The sequence below is a fragment of the Ovis canadensis genome, chromosome 19 (assembly GCF_042477335.2).
Source record: "Ovis canadensis isolate MfBH-ARS-UI-01 breed Bighorn chromosome 19, ARS-UI_OviCan_v2, whole genome shotgun sequence".
Lineage (NCBI taxonomy): Eukaryota > Metazoa > Chordata > Mammalia > Artiodactyla > Bovidae > Ovis > Ovis canadensis.
The window spans coordinates 28,428,070-28,443,755 of NC_091263.1; the positions used below are offsets into that span (position 1 = coordinate 28,428,070).

The 15,686-nt window shown below is 36.5% G+C and overlaps 1 protein-coding gene across 5 annotated transcripts in view; it reads left to right on the top strand.

Moving 5' to 3' along the window:
- Nucleotides 1-15,686, top strand: part of CTNNB1 (catenin beta 1) — a 48,710-nt gene that overhangs the window by 18,298 nt on the left and 14,726 nt on the right. For all 5 annotated transcript variants that reach the window (XM_069560743.1, XM_069560746.1, XM_069560745.1 and 2 more), the window contains exons 2-4: nt 14,448-14,508; nt 14,946-15,173; nt 15,368-15,621. In XM_069560743.1, the coding sequence (XP_069416844.1) occupies nt 14,496-14,508; nt 14,946-15,173; nt 15,368-15,621 (495 nt within the window). In that variant the 5' untranslated portion in view covers nt 14,448-14,495. The remainder of the gene's footprint in view (nt 1-14,447; nt 14,509-14,945; nt 15,174-15,367; nt 15,622-15,686) is intronic.

A 15,686-nucleotide genomic window follows, 5' to 3' on the forward strand; every position in this document is an offset into this window, starting at 1 on the left:
ATATCAAACAATATATAAAAAACAAAAGTTACAGTATTTGTATCAAAGTCAGTTCGCTATAAGGAATTTATTTGATCTGTGTGCTCTTACAGAATTTGTTATTATGTCCACATTCATTTCTATCTCTGTGGTACATTGTTTAAAAATGCTTTAGGAAACACATTTGGTATGAATATACAGAATACAGTTGACTTCGAAGAACATGGGTTTGAATCACATGCATCAACTTAAAAACTTTTTTCCACCAGTAAGTATAGTGCCTATATTTTGATTTTACAGATTTTTGAATAAAATGTGAGGAAAACTTTCTGTCAGATTAGAGATCACAGTATGTGGAATTAAAAAGAAAGACTAGTGTTTGAATCTGTCTCATCCTTGGATGAGTCATTTATCAATTCCTATGTTTCTGAGGTGTAGAGATAGCAATATTCATATTTTCCATCATGTGGAGATTGGTTCCCTAACCCCCACCTCTTAATGTTTCCAAAAATGTTCATTGAACATTTTCTGAAAGTACCAGGTGCATAACTGTTGAAAAATTAAACTAAATGACATAGAGAGAAAGTTGGAATTATTAAGACAGTAATATTCTTAACATTCTTCTGTATAAAGATATTTATTATAATGAGAAATAAATACACACTATTGGGGGAAAAGTAAATGAAAAATAAATCATTCTGTCTGTGTTGATAGCACTAGAAATTGTTTCTAGAGAGTTAAAAAATAATTCTAGGTAACACATAATTTATGTATTATCATCACATCCTCTTCAGACACTGTCACCACTGGCCAAACATGTGGGTCTAAGTGATACATTAATAATGACCATCATTAATCAATAACAGTGGCTAACATTTTTTACAGGGGGAAGAAAAATGCATGCATATGTTGAACTGTATTTCTGTTTTAGCATGTACCTGAACTTAATGGCCTGCAATGGTTTTTCCAAAACAGATGCTCTTGATATGGCTTTCATATCATTTGGTCCAGTTTCATTTTTTAAAGTAACACTTATTTTTGGAGATACTTTTGGGAAAAAAGTGTGTGACTATTCTTAGTAGCCCACTTAGAAACCCTTTCTGCTGCTGTTCTTCACATTTAGGTTTAATTCGAAAGTAAACTCACTTGCCCTTTGGTTTGTTCTCAGTGAAAGTAAGTAATAAACAGGGGTTGGCCAGTTATTGCCTGCCACCTCACCTGGTTTTCAGGGCCTGCGAACTAAGAATGATTTTTACACTTTTTAATGCCTAAAGGTAATATCTCAGGTGATAATATCTCATGACACATGAAATTTACAAAATTCAAATTTGCACTTTCCATGAATAAAGTTGTATTGGAACCTAGCCTTGCTTGTTAGTGTGCATATTGTCTGTGATTGCTTTCTTACTGCAGTAGCAGAGTTTAATTGTTGCTACAGAGAGCTTCTGGCCTACAGAACCCTAATGTATTCACTGTCTGGCCTTTAACAGAAAGTTTGCTGACTTCTGTTCTAGGTAAGATTCTTCACAAGTGAATCCTTCATGTTCCTAAAAGCATTAAGTCTCTTAGATTATATATAATTGTTGTTGGCTTAGAGCCTCTATTTTACATTTTAGTTGTTACCCTGCCTACTTTTAGAACATTTTTCTTATTTTTAACATTCAGTCCATTAAGAGCGAGCTTGATCTGTGCTAAGCCTTTTAGAAACGTGAGAAACTCATGGTGAAGGCCCTCTCGAAGTTCACTTACTCTTATTTGTTGTTAAAGATCAGTGTGCTGGTATGGTGGGGAAGGGAAACTCTTGTAACAAGTTGGAGAAGAGGAAGGTTATGGGATCATAAAGCAATGCATCAAATTGCTTATGGAAGCCATTGAGTACTTGCCATTAATTCTGCTGGTAGCCTGAATTTAGAGATTAACATCTGGAAATTTTCTTGAAGTAAAATCTCCCATTTTCTTAGTATAATATACTCATGTTTGATGATCCTGCTTTTTTCTTGTCAGCATTTGTTCTAGGCACAGAGTCAAAGTATGGAGTATGTAGTGATGCCGTGGTTACTGTGCAAAGATTGTAGTTCTTTAGTCTTACTTATGATACTTTTATTTAAAATTTGTTAACCCTTGCTCTTAACTGCAGCAGTAATTGTTAATTACTAACTGTTACAACTTTGGGGGTGGGGATGGGATACATGATTTGATTGAAAAGGGATGTGACTGAGCTAAACAGACTTGAATTTGAGGTTTGTTTGTTTTTTCCTTAATAGTTTTATTTATTTATTGGTCTTCCTTGGGTCTTAGTTGAAGTGTGCAGGCTCCAGAATTCAGGCTCAGTAGTTGAGACTCATGGGCTCACTGACTTAGTAGCTTCACAACATGTGGGATCTTAGTGCCCCAACTAGGGATCGAACCCATGTCCCTTGCCTTGTGTGGCAGATTCTTAACCACTGGACTGCTAGGGAAGGCCCCTGGATTTGAGTTTTAACTGAGCAGCTTACTAGCTATACTCTTATTAACTGCTGCTAGTCATTTTTTTCATCTGATGGTTGGGGGGATGTTACCTACTTTATGCGATTGCTGGGAAGAGTTCCTGGGATGACACTTGTCTCAGAACTGAAGTTGCTAGGCATTTAATTATGCTACCTAATTAAATATTTCTAGGGCAGAGTTAGGTGTTTACCTGATACTATAAGGAAACACACTAAAGCTGTAAAAGATACTTTTAAAGGTAATAAAAATAATTTAATCAGGTATCTGACATTATTTTGTGATTAAGTTGATTTTTGGAGTATCTCCACTTTAGTAGAATAATTGAATGAAAAACTCTTAGATTAAATTACTAAAAATAGAAATTTATTGATAAAATAAAATGACATTTGCCTAAATAATTTTAAAAATTGCTGTAAGTTTGATTTCCTTTGTTTTAGAAAACATTTATTTTTCCTAAGATAAAGTCTTTTTTAAAAAATTAAATTAATTTTTTTATTGAAGGACAATTGCTTTACAGAATTTTGTTGTTTTCTATCGACCTTAACATGAATCAGCCATAGGTACACATATATCCCCTTCGTTTTGAACCTCCCTCCCATCTCTCCCCCATCCCACCCCTCTAGGTTGCTACAGAGCCCCTGTTTGCGTTTCCTGAGCCATACAGCAAATTCCTGTCAGCTGTCTATCTTACATATGGTAGTGTAAGTTTCCATGTTACTCCTTCCATACATCTCACTCTCTCCTCCCCTCTCCCCATGCCCATAAGTCTATTCTCTGTCTGTTTCTCCACTGCTGCCCTGTAAATAAATTCTTCAGCACCATTGTTCTGGATTCCATATATGTGTGTTAGAATACGATATTTATCTTTCTCTTTATGACTCACTTCACTATAACAGGTTCTAGGTTTATCCACCTCAATAATGTCTTTTTTAAAAAACAGTTTGTGTTTTGTGGTGCTAATGATTGGCTGAGTAGTTTCCACATTTTTTTTTTTTGCAGAAAGTCCATTTTATAGATCACTTAGTTTTTATGTTTAGAAACGTATACTTAGTGTTTGGCTAACATAGTGTGCTAAATGATAGCTGTTTTCTTGGACAAATTATCATTTCTAATACCAATATATTATTTCTAAACATTTTCTTTTGCAAGTGTATGTGAGAAGTCTATCTAAAAAAAAAGTATGTAAATAGTTTGTGTATTAGATACATGTTGTATTTTTTCTGTTTTTTTAATGGCTTCATAGTAATCCTCTATCCCTCTCACCTGGATGATTTACGGTAGTCTCCTAACTCTTCTCCCTGCTTTTCTTTTGCCCCTCACGATCTTTTCTTTTCCCTATAGACAGCGCTACTGCTAAGTCACATCAGTCGTGTCCAACTCTGTGCGACCCCATAGACCACAGCCCACCAGGCTCCACCGTCCCTGGGATTCTCCAGGCAAGAGCACTGGAGTGGGTTGCCATTTCCTTCTCCAATACATGAAAGTGAAAAGTGAAAGTGAAGTCGTGTCCTACTCTTAGCGGCCCCATGGACTGCAGCCTACCAGGCTCCTCCGTCCGTGGGATTTTCCGGGCAAGAGTACTGGAGTGGGTCGCCAGTGCCTTCTCCGATACGGACGCTAGAGTAAACTTAAAAACATCTGGAATCACAGGTGTTAGTTACTCCATTGGCTTCCCAGTGTACCTTTCATCGATCTGGCCCTGTGATTCCACAGGGTACCTTTCAGTGCTGTTTACTTTTTTTGCACTGGTTTTCTGCACAGGAGTGTTCTGCCCCATCTTCACCTGGCTAGCTCCTCCTGTATTCCTGTCGCTTCCTCTCAGCACTCATTCTTAACTAGTCACCAGCCACTCACTAGTTACTCTATTCTTATCTTGTTTATTTTCTTCACAGCAGTTCTCAGTCTTTAAATTGTTCTGTTTTTATTGCTTAATGCTCCAATAGAATGCAGGCTTTCCTAGACTATGACCTTGACTCTGACTCTTATTCACCGTTATGCAATGCTAGTAACATAAAAGGTACTTAAATATTTGTTCAGTAGATGAATATACATTCTATCCAATGGATACATTATTCACTGTCTTGTTGGTGAGCATTTGGTTAATTTTCAGCTTTATGAATGCTTCACTGTGCAGACCTTTTGGCATGCTTCTGTGAATACTCTGCAGAATACATTTCTGTTATAAAGTGGTATTTTTATGTGAAAGAGTGTTTACACTTATATTTAATGAATAGTGCCAACTTACTGTCCAAAAACCTTGTGGCAGTTTAAATATATCCATATCATCAGTATTATTAATCTTTTTGCTCTTAACAATCTGATAAGCAGAAAAAAATGAATTTAAGCTCTTTTGCATATATTTTTCGCTGTTTATTTTTCCTTCAGTGGTGGTTCCTGCCCTTCCTCTGCTATGTTTACTGATTTCTCCTCAGTTCTCTGTGTGTGCTATGGGTATTAGCCTATAATCACGTTTCACTTACGGTGTTCAATATGTCATTTTTAAAAGTACTTTATGCATGGTTGTTTGGTTTTTTTTGTTTTTGTTTTTTGGCTTGGAATTTTTTAAGTTTTTCACACAAACACATACAAAATCCTGTCTTTACTTTTTGATTTCAGAGTTCAGAGTCATGCTTATATTGGGCTTCTTACCATAGTTTTATTTCCATGTATACCACCCTTCATATGTATACCGTATTTTGTCTCATTGGTTTTTTTTTTTTTTTTTTTGCCTGTAAATATTTGTCTTGTGTAGATTTAATATAGCCAAGTAAGGATTTAAAAATAGTATTTTTTACAAGGAAAAAAAGTCCCTTTCTGCTAGTAGTATTAATCAAATAGTCCAGCTGTCTCCCACAGTTGAAATATTGCCTTTTACATTTATTAAATTGCCACATTATGTCTGGATGTTTTCTGATTACTGTAGTCTCTTAACCATTCCTGCCCCCAATAATATAAATTGTTTAATTGCTGTGGCTGTTGATTTATATTGAGTTTTAGTATCTGATAGAATTGGTTCTTTTTTATCATTTCAGTCTTTTTTAAAATTACCTTCATACTTCCATTTCAGATGAATTTAGGAATCATTTTCACTCCTAAAGAAATCATTATTTTGTTGGAAATACACTGACTTTATGAACTAAGAGAAAACTGGCCTGTTTATACAGTACAAAAAAAATTCTAGTTAGGAATAAGACAGCTTTCCATTTGATTTTTATGTACTTTTTTTGTTTTTTATTGTTGGAATTATGAGTGAACTCTTTCTGTGATATGTTTTTCTGACTATCCTAAATGTATATAGAAAAATAGTTCGTATATAATTTAGTAACTTTTACTAAAAATTTAATTATGTTTTCTGTGCAGCTTATCAGACTCTGAAATTCACTTAAAATGGGTATAAAAGTGTCTCTAGAATGTTAGCAAAGAGTGTCCTTAGTATAAAAAATTATTAGGCAGTCATTTTGTGAACTTTGAGAAACAGAATTTTCAGTTTCAGGATGCAATGCAAACAGATTTTCCCACATACCTATAATCTCTAGCCTTTTAAAATGACTTATAGCCTTGTTTAGCTTTTGTGACAGCTACCTTTGCAGGTAGATGGACATACTTATCTTATCCTTATATTTGAGACTTGAGTTTGTAAAGCTCAGCTGATTTAACAAGAGTTTCTGTAAAATACTCGTATCTCTTTTTGGGTGTTTTTCGGTCACTAAGTCGTGTCTGACTCTTTGCAGCCCCATGAGCTGCAGCAGGCCAGGCTTCCCTGTCCTTCACTATCTTCCTGAGTTTGCTCAAACTCATGTCAGTGATGCCATCCAACCATCTCATCCTCTGTTGCCCCCTTCTTCTCTTGCCCTCTGTCTTTCCCAGCATCAGGGTCTTTCTCAGTGAGTTGGCTTTCCACATCAGGTGGCCAAAGTATTAGAGGTTCAGCTTCAGCACCAGTCCTTCCAATGAGTATTCAGGGTTGATTTGCTTTAGGATTGACTGTTCTCCTTGCAGTCCAAGGGACTCTTCAAGAGTCTTCTCCAGCACCACAGTTCAAAAGCATTAGTTCTTTGGCACTCAGCCTTTTTATGGTCCAGCTCTCACATCCATACATGCCTACTAGAAATAGCTTTGGCTATGGACCTGTGTTGGCAAAGTGATTTCTCTGCTTTTTAATGCACTATGTTTGTCATAGCTTTCCCTCCAAGGAGTGAGTGTCTTTTAATTTCATGGCTGCAGTCACTGTCCACAGTGATATTGGAGCCCAAGAAAATTAGGTCTGACACTGTTTCCTCTTTTTCCCCATCTATTTGCCATGAAGTGACAGGACCAGATGCTGTTATCTTTTTGAATTCTGAGTTTCAAGCAGGCTTTTTTCACTCTCCTCTTTCAGCCTCATCAAGAGGCTCTTTAGTTCCTCTTCACTTCCTGCCTTTAAAGTGGTTATCATCTGGATATCTAAGGTTGTTGACATTTATCCCAGCAATCTTGATTCCAGCTTGTGAGTCATCCAGGCAGCATTTCGTATGATGTATTCTGCATATAAGTGAAATAAACAGTGACAGTATACAGCCTTGACGTACTCCTTTCCCAGTCTGTTGTTCCATGTCCAGTTCTAACTGTTGCTTCTTGACTTGCATACAGCTTTCTCAGGAGGCAGGTAAGGTGGTCTGGTATTCCCATCTCTTGAAGAATATTCCAGTTTGTTTTGATCCACCCAGTCAAAGGCTTTAGCATAGTCAATGAAGCAGATTTTTTTTTTGGGGGGGGTATTCTCTTGCTTTTTCCATGATCCATTGGATCATAGAGTTTGATCTCTGGTTCCTCTGCCTTTTCTAAATCCAGCTTGAACATCTGTAAATTCTTAGTTCACATACTGCTGAAGCCTAGCCTGAAGGATTTAGAACATAATCTTGCTAGCATGTGAAATGAGTGCAATTATCCAGTAGTTTGAACATTCTTTGACATTGCTTTCCTTTGGAAACTGGAATGAGAACTGACCTTTCCCAGTTCTGTGACCACTGCTGAGTTGTCCCAATTTGCTGGCATACTGAGTGCAGCACTTTAACAGCATCATCTTTTAGGATTTGAAATAGCTTACCTGGAATTCCATCACCTCCACTAGCTTTCTTCATAGCAATGCTTCATAATGCCCACTTGATTTCACACTCCAGGATGTCTGGCTCCAGGTGAGTCACTGCACCATCCTGATTATCTGGGTCATTAAGAGCTTTTTTGTACAGGTCTTCTGTGTATTCTTGCCACTTCTTCTTAATCTCTTCTACTTCTGTTAGGTCCTCACCGTTTTTGTCCTTTATTGTGCCTATCTTTGGTAATTCCATTTTAATGAATTTTAAAAGGTTAACATACAAAGTTATTCTTTTTAAAAAAAAATGTTTTGGTTTATATTGGAGTACAGCTGATTAACAATGTTGTGATAGTTTCAGGTGAACAGCAAAAGGACTCAGCCATTCATAAAAGTATCCATTCTCCCCTAAAGTCCCCTCCCATCCAGGCTGCTACATAACATTGAGCAGAGTTCCCTGTGCTATGCACTAGGTCCTCGTTAGTTATCCATTTTAAATACAGCAGTGTGTACATATCCACCCCAAACTCCCTATCCCTTCCCCCCGGGATCCTTCCCTCTAGTAACCATAAGTTCATTCTCTATGTCTGTGAGACTCTGTTTATAAACAAAGGTAGTCTTATTTTTAAATCATATTTGGAGTTTAAATCATATCATCTGAAATGCTGATGTATAGCTTGCTCTTGTTTTGTTTAGTTATTTTTGCCATGTAAAGTGTAGAGAGTAATATAGTAAATACCATGAACTCACTACCCAGATTAACAGATGTAATTTTGCTGTGTTTGGTTAAACACACACACACTGCTGATGAGTTGAATATTCCTTATACTTTTACTACATAAACAGTTATTTTAACTTGCATAAAATTATACTTGGAAATTATAAAATGTACTATTGTAGATAAAGGCCATTCTGTATGCATTTTGAAATAGCTATATTTTAAAATACCAATCTTGAATGCACACCAGTGTTGGCAGCAGCACTACGCACAACAGTCAAGACATGGAAGTGTCCACTGACAGATAAGTGGATAAAGACACACACATACACAGTGGGATGCTGCTGCTGCTGCTGCTGCTGCTGCTGCTAAGTTGCTTCAGTCGTGTCTGACTCTGTGCGACCCCATAGCTGGCAGCCCACCAGGCTCCCCCTTCCCTGAGATCCTCCAGGCAAGAACACTGGTTTGGGATGCCATTTCCTTCTCCAGTGCATGAAAGTGAAAAGTGAAAATGAAGTCGCTCAGTTGTGTCCAACTCCTAGCGACCCCATGGACTACTTAACCATAAAAAAGAATGAAATAATGTCATTTGCTGCTACATGGGTAGATTTAGAGATTATCATACTAAGTAAGTTAAAGAAAAATGATTATCATTTATATGTGGAATCTAAAAAAATGATACAAATCAACTTATTTCTAAAACAGAAGCAGACTCACAGGCATAGAAAAGAAAACTGGTTACCAAAGGGGAAGGGGAGAGGGAGGGAATAGTTAGAAATAATGAGATTAACATATATATACACTGCTGTATATAAACTAGATAAACAACAAGAATTTACTGTATAGTACAGTTATATTCAGTATCTTATAACCTATAATGCAAAAGAATCTGAAACTGCATGCCTGAAATGAACATATTTTAAATCAAGTGTAATAAAAAAATTTAAAATTCAAAAACAGAAATAAAATTGAGATAAAATTAATAAAAATGAAAATAAAAACAAAACTGAAAAAATCAGTCTTTTTGGTAGCTTATATTTTAGTATAAGCTGGAGAAAAAGTTTCTACTTTATGTAGTAATTTGTTCTTAGAGTAGATAAAGTGAAAATTTGTCTTGAAAAACATTTTTTTTTTTTCCCCTAGAGGATCAGGACTGTATTAGGATTGTGTTACTGACCAAAGATTCTGTGTGAAGTTAGTCATCATTGAGACTAACAACATATACATGTAAAGGATAAAAGCCATAACTGAATTGTTTTAAGTAGTAAATTCATATTCTCAGACACACATAGTTGGTTTAACTTCGTATATCAATGATTATCCCAGTGACTTCTTACACATAACATACACATGTAGTGTATAAAAATGCAGAAGAACATAAATAACATACACGTGTGTGCATAAAAATGCAGAAGAACATTAAAGTCTAGCGAGACAAATGGCTACATGTAGGGAGGGAAATGAAGCATTTAATTGTAATCTTCTCAGAATTTAGAACTTGTAGGGCAGGGGGTGGGGTATACATTAGATAGGTGGATGTAGCTATCAAAGTTGTCTGAGAAAGCAGCCAGTGCTTGGTAGGCCCTTGGGGTAAGCTGGTCACTAGTGCAGTGCCTTCTTTGGTGACTATCAGTTTATGCTGCATCAGTATTTTCGAGCTATGTATCAAAACTTTGAAACTTAAAAGTTCTTATTTAATCCAGTAGTTGAAACAATCCTTAGGTGGAAGGGAAATGGAAATAAGAGAATGAATTGATATGCAAAGACATTTTTTTAAACTTTGTTTGAATAGCAAGGTAAATAGGAAACACAAACTAAATATTCAAGAATCTGGAGGTGTGGTTATAGTATAGACTTACGATAAAGTATGGATAATATTTAATAAAGAGGCTACAACAAAAGGAACTGACTTTTCTATTTTTGTTAAAAATACCTAATAGTAAATTTAATAGAAAACCAAATATAACAAAATGTCATTATTATAGGAACACCAAAGAAAAATACTATTTGGCTTCCTTGGTGGCTCAGCACGTGCAGTGCAGGAGCCGCACAACTGATCCTTGGGTCGGGAACATCCCCCTGGAGAAGGGAATGGCAGCCCACTCCAGTATTCTTGCCTGGAGAATCCCATGGACAGAGGAGCCTGGTGGGCTACAGTCCATGGGGTCACAAAGAGTTAGACACGACTAAAGTGACTTCGCACACACATGTATTATTTTATGGCTGAGATAGAGAAGACAGGAAAATGATCAGGAATATCCTGATTTCCCTTCGCCACAGTTCAGATTTCTAATAGGGATTTTTTACCGTGACAATAATGTAGGTATTTCAGAGGAAGGAGTGAAAGTCTCACTAAATGTTAGGCTTTTTATTACCCATTTTGAAAAGGCCCCTCCCAGGACACACACACGCGCGCACCACCCCCCCCCCCCCCGCCCATGGGTGGATGGATGGACACAGACCACCACCCTCTACTTCTGGGAGTAAAAGCAGAAGGGAAACTAGCGTAAGTTGTGATTTAAACATTTTAGCGTTGAATAAAAAGTGCTTAAACAGGAAGATTTGAGGAGACTGTAAATTTTTAAATGGCAGGGTATTGGTGACAGTTAATAAGAATGCATATGTATGTGCTTTTAGATGTACAAAATTAGACTTTACTACAAACTATATTTTAAATCCCCGAAAATACATGAAAAGCTTATCAACTTTCTTACTAGATTATTGGAGAAGCGAATTGTTAGCATGAACTGCCAGTAATTTAGTATAAATTGATTCTATAATAGATGTTTTATTTTTACGTAGCAAAGTTACTTTAAGTAGTACTCAAACTTTTTGAAATCCAAGGTAATCAAGATAATTTTGTATTCAGATGAAATCTATATTGTGTTAAAATTTCCATTGTAGGTTTTGACCGAGGACCACTTTTTGTACAGAAGGTGAAGTAGAGCCTCCAACCATCATTTTGAAGTGAAGCTTTAAGGCTAATTTTTGTAATGTGATATATAAGAAAATATCCTTGCTTTTTATAGTTTCATGAAGTACTGATGTATGTAATTTGCTTTAAAATCATTCTGTAGGAAGACACCAGTATGGCATGATACTGACAGTCATTAAGTATAGGTGTTGTGTGCAGTATAAAGTTGTGTCCGCCTTAGTGCATATTTGAAAATCTTCATTATAAGGAAAAGAAAAACCTAGCATGTTTAGGTACCCTTGCTAGAAAAACTGAAGGAAAAATTCAATTGAAGTATTGAATCAATAAGTAATTCACTGAATTACTAAGTATTCAATAGTAATACTTTGAATGAGGTATGGTTCAGAATGAACTTTATCCTTAGATTGAAATTACATGTACTAGATATGAATTTTGAGATGTTCTTTTAAAATGTATCATTAGAAAAAGAGCATATGTTAAGCAAAAAGAGAAGAATTTAAAAAAGGATGCACGCGTCCACTGCACCATTAGACTGGGTAAGTTGGTGATCCCCTGGCACCCTCTTTCTTTGTCAGAGCACTCTTGGTGGTGATAAAGCTGGTAGGAAATGAAGCGTTCTAAATGTAGTCTGTAGTTAGAGGTCACTTGCATCTAGGAACATTTAGTACTTGCTTTTTTTTTTTTGAAAAGTATCATACTCCCTTTATCTTGATCGGTACACAGTGGGCTTTTCCCCATTTTCTCATATTTCTTTTTGAAGTGCATGTCAGTTGAAGCCTTGATCCCGAGTTGATTCTCTTGCTTCTTTCCTTATATTCTGTGTATTTTTCCTTTATGCTCTAGGAGTTTTTCACAATTTCAGTTTTTTACTGAACTTAATTCTCTTAAATTTTATATTCGAATATAGCCTATTAACAATGTCGTGACAGTTTCATGTGGACAGCAAAGGGACATGTATCCGTTCTCCCTGAACTTTTCATTCTTACTTATTCTCTTTATGAGGGTAATAAAGTGAAACATTGTTTCCCTCCCCACTTTACCTCAATTTTAACATTCTGTTTCTCTGGAGTCTTTTTTCCTGAAGTCTTTGCTAAGCCTTAGTTGATGAGGCACTCTAGGCCCTTAATGATTGGCAGGGTGTAGTGAAGGCAAGCCAACCCCTTGGCTGAAAGCTCTGCCTAGAGGAAGAATAAGGAAAGCTTTTTGTTGAGGCAAGATTCTGCCCTAGTTTTCTGGTCAGTATATTCAGTGGTTTAGTAAATGATTCTCAGATTTTAGGTAAATCTAGATTTGTCTGAAGAATAGTGTGTGGGTGAGTTAGTATATACTGCTGCTTATGTCTATACTCATTTTCATTACTACTTTTTGCTTCTCTACTTTCTGACTGACACTTGGCCGCCCACACTAGAGGATTGCCAATTTTTATGTGTGTTGCATAATGTTGTGTAAGTTTGAAAGTGCTAGAAAAAAATTGTATTAAGAAGTCCCCAACATACAAACTTATATATTGTAAGTTTGGAACAAAGACATGAAAATGTCTTTTCCATAATGACACTGTAAATCATGGTCAGGTTACTAGGTCAGCCCACATACATTTTACCCAGTAACATGGCTAATATGTTTTGCTTTTGTATCAAGAAAAAAACACTATAAAATGTTTTTTTTTCTTAATGCCAGATACATCAAAGCACTTCTTAAACTGTGGCAACTGTAGATTTGAGTAGTTGGTTTCTGAGCCCTGTGGCATTGGCCAGAGGAGGAGCTCAGTGTGGAACATATAAGTCCCTTTCCCTAGCTGGAACGGGGTATGGGGAACCCATTTTTTCCAAGGGGTGGGGAAGAAAGGGTTAAATAACCAGTCTCAAAGATAGGCAAAAGATAAGGAGCTAAAATACAGCCATAAGTGGACAAAGAACCTAGGTTTCTTCCGTCATTATATTTCTTACCATGTGGTTTACAGATTGCTTTCTGCATACTAGAGTGTTAATTAAAAATGCAAGTTTCTACACCCCAGTCCTATCCTACTAAATGGAAACATGGAACACATAGTCCTGCTTAATACTTGATTTTAAAATATAGGTTTCTTATTGACAGGAATAATTTGTTACATTCTGACCTTCATTTTGCCTTCTAAGTAAACTGTCAATTGTTTCTACTGTGGATGATAAAACAATTGTATCCACAACTCTTGTCACCTTTAGGTGTCAAGTGATCTTTGTGGTTATAAAAATCCAGTTTTGGAAGAGCAATTCCAAGATAATCAACACATACTTCTTTACATAGGACAGAAAATAGGACTTTAAAGTACAGTTTCCAACTGCATTAACACATTTAAACTTCTTTGTACATTGTTTTATGAAAAACACACTTCAGGTTTAAATATCTAGTCCACATTGGTAATTTACATCTAATATTTAATTTGTAGTACAAAGTGAACTTGTTAAGGGACAGACTTTGTAATGAAGGAAATTTTGTTAGGAATATCTGGAGACCCTGAGCTCTTAAACTGGTCATTTGCAAATAGCTGCATAATTCAGCATTTTCCTGAATATTACACAAAAAAGCCAAAATGGAGACATAAAATTAGATGCTAAGATTTTTAATATATATGTGAATGATTTTTATATTTATTAAAGTATTCCAGACAGTAATACTTGTATTTATAATAAATCATTGCTATAAATTTGAACTTAGGAAAGTTTTAAAAATGGTGCTTCTAATTTTGCGTTACAGACTAATTTGAAAAGTAATGTTACTTCTTAGTAAACCATCTGAAATCTGTTCTGATCCAGTCACCATACCTGCTTTATGATGATATTTTAGATGGCATTGTAATATCAGAAGACAGTTTTAACAGTTGACTTGTTCAGTGAAATTTGGCATTTTAAAAATCCCATTGGACGTTTGTTGTCAAAAGAAGACCTATGATTTTTTTAGTGAAAGAAGTTAAAAAGGGAAAGGAGAGGACTTTTGAAACCCAAAGAAGGGTTGATTTTGAATAGCCTTTTTCCCCTGGCTTTATACAAAGAGGTGCTGATTAGAGTTTAAGTGAAAACTTAGAAGTCTGGCAGTGATAGAGCTGTGGTTGAAGTATTTAGAGGAGATCATAAGGTCTGTGTTTCACTGTATCACATGGTAAAAGAGGATTTGGGGCTTTCTGTGGATGTAGTCCGTGATGTTTGACAGACTATCCTAGTGACTTATAAGTATTAAAATCAAAAATTTTAAATACTAATGACTTTGATTAACTCTTTTAGGGTCGCTGAAGTACACCATACTACCTTTTTGAAAATCTTGCGTGGACAATGGCTACCCAAGGTTTGTATTGTAGACTTTAGTTACTGAAATTGAGGCTCTGCTTCGTTGCCATTAACCCAGTCTGGCTCAGATTCCCCTGCTTTCCTCTCTCCCTGCTTACTTGTCAGGCTACCTTTTGCTCCATTTTCTGCCCACTTCTCCTAATGGCTTGATGAAATAGCAAACAAGCCACCAGCAGGAATCTAGTCTGGATGACTGCTTCTGGAGCCTGGATGCAGTACCATTCTTCACTGATTCAGTGAGTAACTGTTAGGTGGTCTCCTAAGAGTATAGATTTTTCATCCCTGAGCTGATCCTGGCCATCATTCTGTTATCCTTCGCTGTCTTTCAGACTTTATTTCTGAAGATTTCAGTGGGTAATATCACAGATTTTTATTTTCAAATTAAGATAACATTTTCCTGGTAGTAATATTGATGCTTTTTTTTTTTTTTAATAGCTGATTTGATGGAGCTGGACATGGCCATGGAGCCAGACAGAAAAGCAGCTGTCAGTCACTGGCAGCAGCAGTCTTACCTGGACTCTGGAATCCATTCTGGTGCCACTACCACAGCGCCTTCTCTGAGCGGTAAAGGCAATCCTGAGGAAGAGGATGTGGATACCACCCAAGTCCTGTATGAGTGGGAACAGGGGTTTTCTCAGTCCTTCACTCAAGAACAAGTAGCTGGTAAGAATATTATTAACCTACTCAAAGCTAGAGTGCAGTTTTGAGAACTGCATAGTTACTCTTATAAAAGTTAGCATACAACAGCTTAAGTAAAACAGTGTGGTCAAGAAAAGGGAGTGATTGCAGCCTCAGCTTGACTGTTGGGGTTGATGCTGAGCTCATGGAGATCTGACTGTCGAATTCACCTTTTCCAGATATCGATGGACAGTATGCAATGACTCGAGCTCAGAGGGTGAGAGCTGCTATGTTCCCTGAGACGCTAGATGAGGGCATGCAGATCCCATCTACACAGTTCGATGCTGCTCATCCCACTAATGTCCAGCGTCTGGCTGAACCATCACAGATGCTGAAACATGCCGTTGTAAACTTAATTAACTACCAAGATGATGCAGAACTTGCCACACGTGCAATCCCTGAATTGACAAAACTGCTGAATGACGAAGACCAGGTAAGTAGAGACATGGCCAACTTTTTAATCTGCTTTGAAGGAAACTCTCAAGGAAGTAGTCTTAA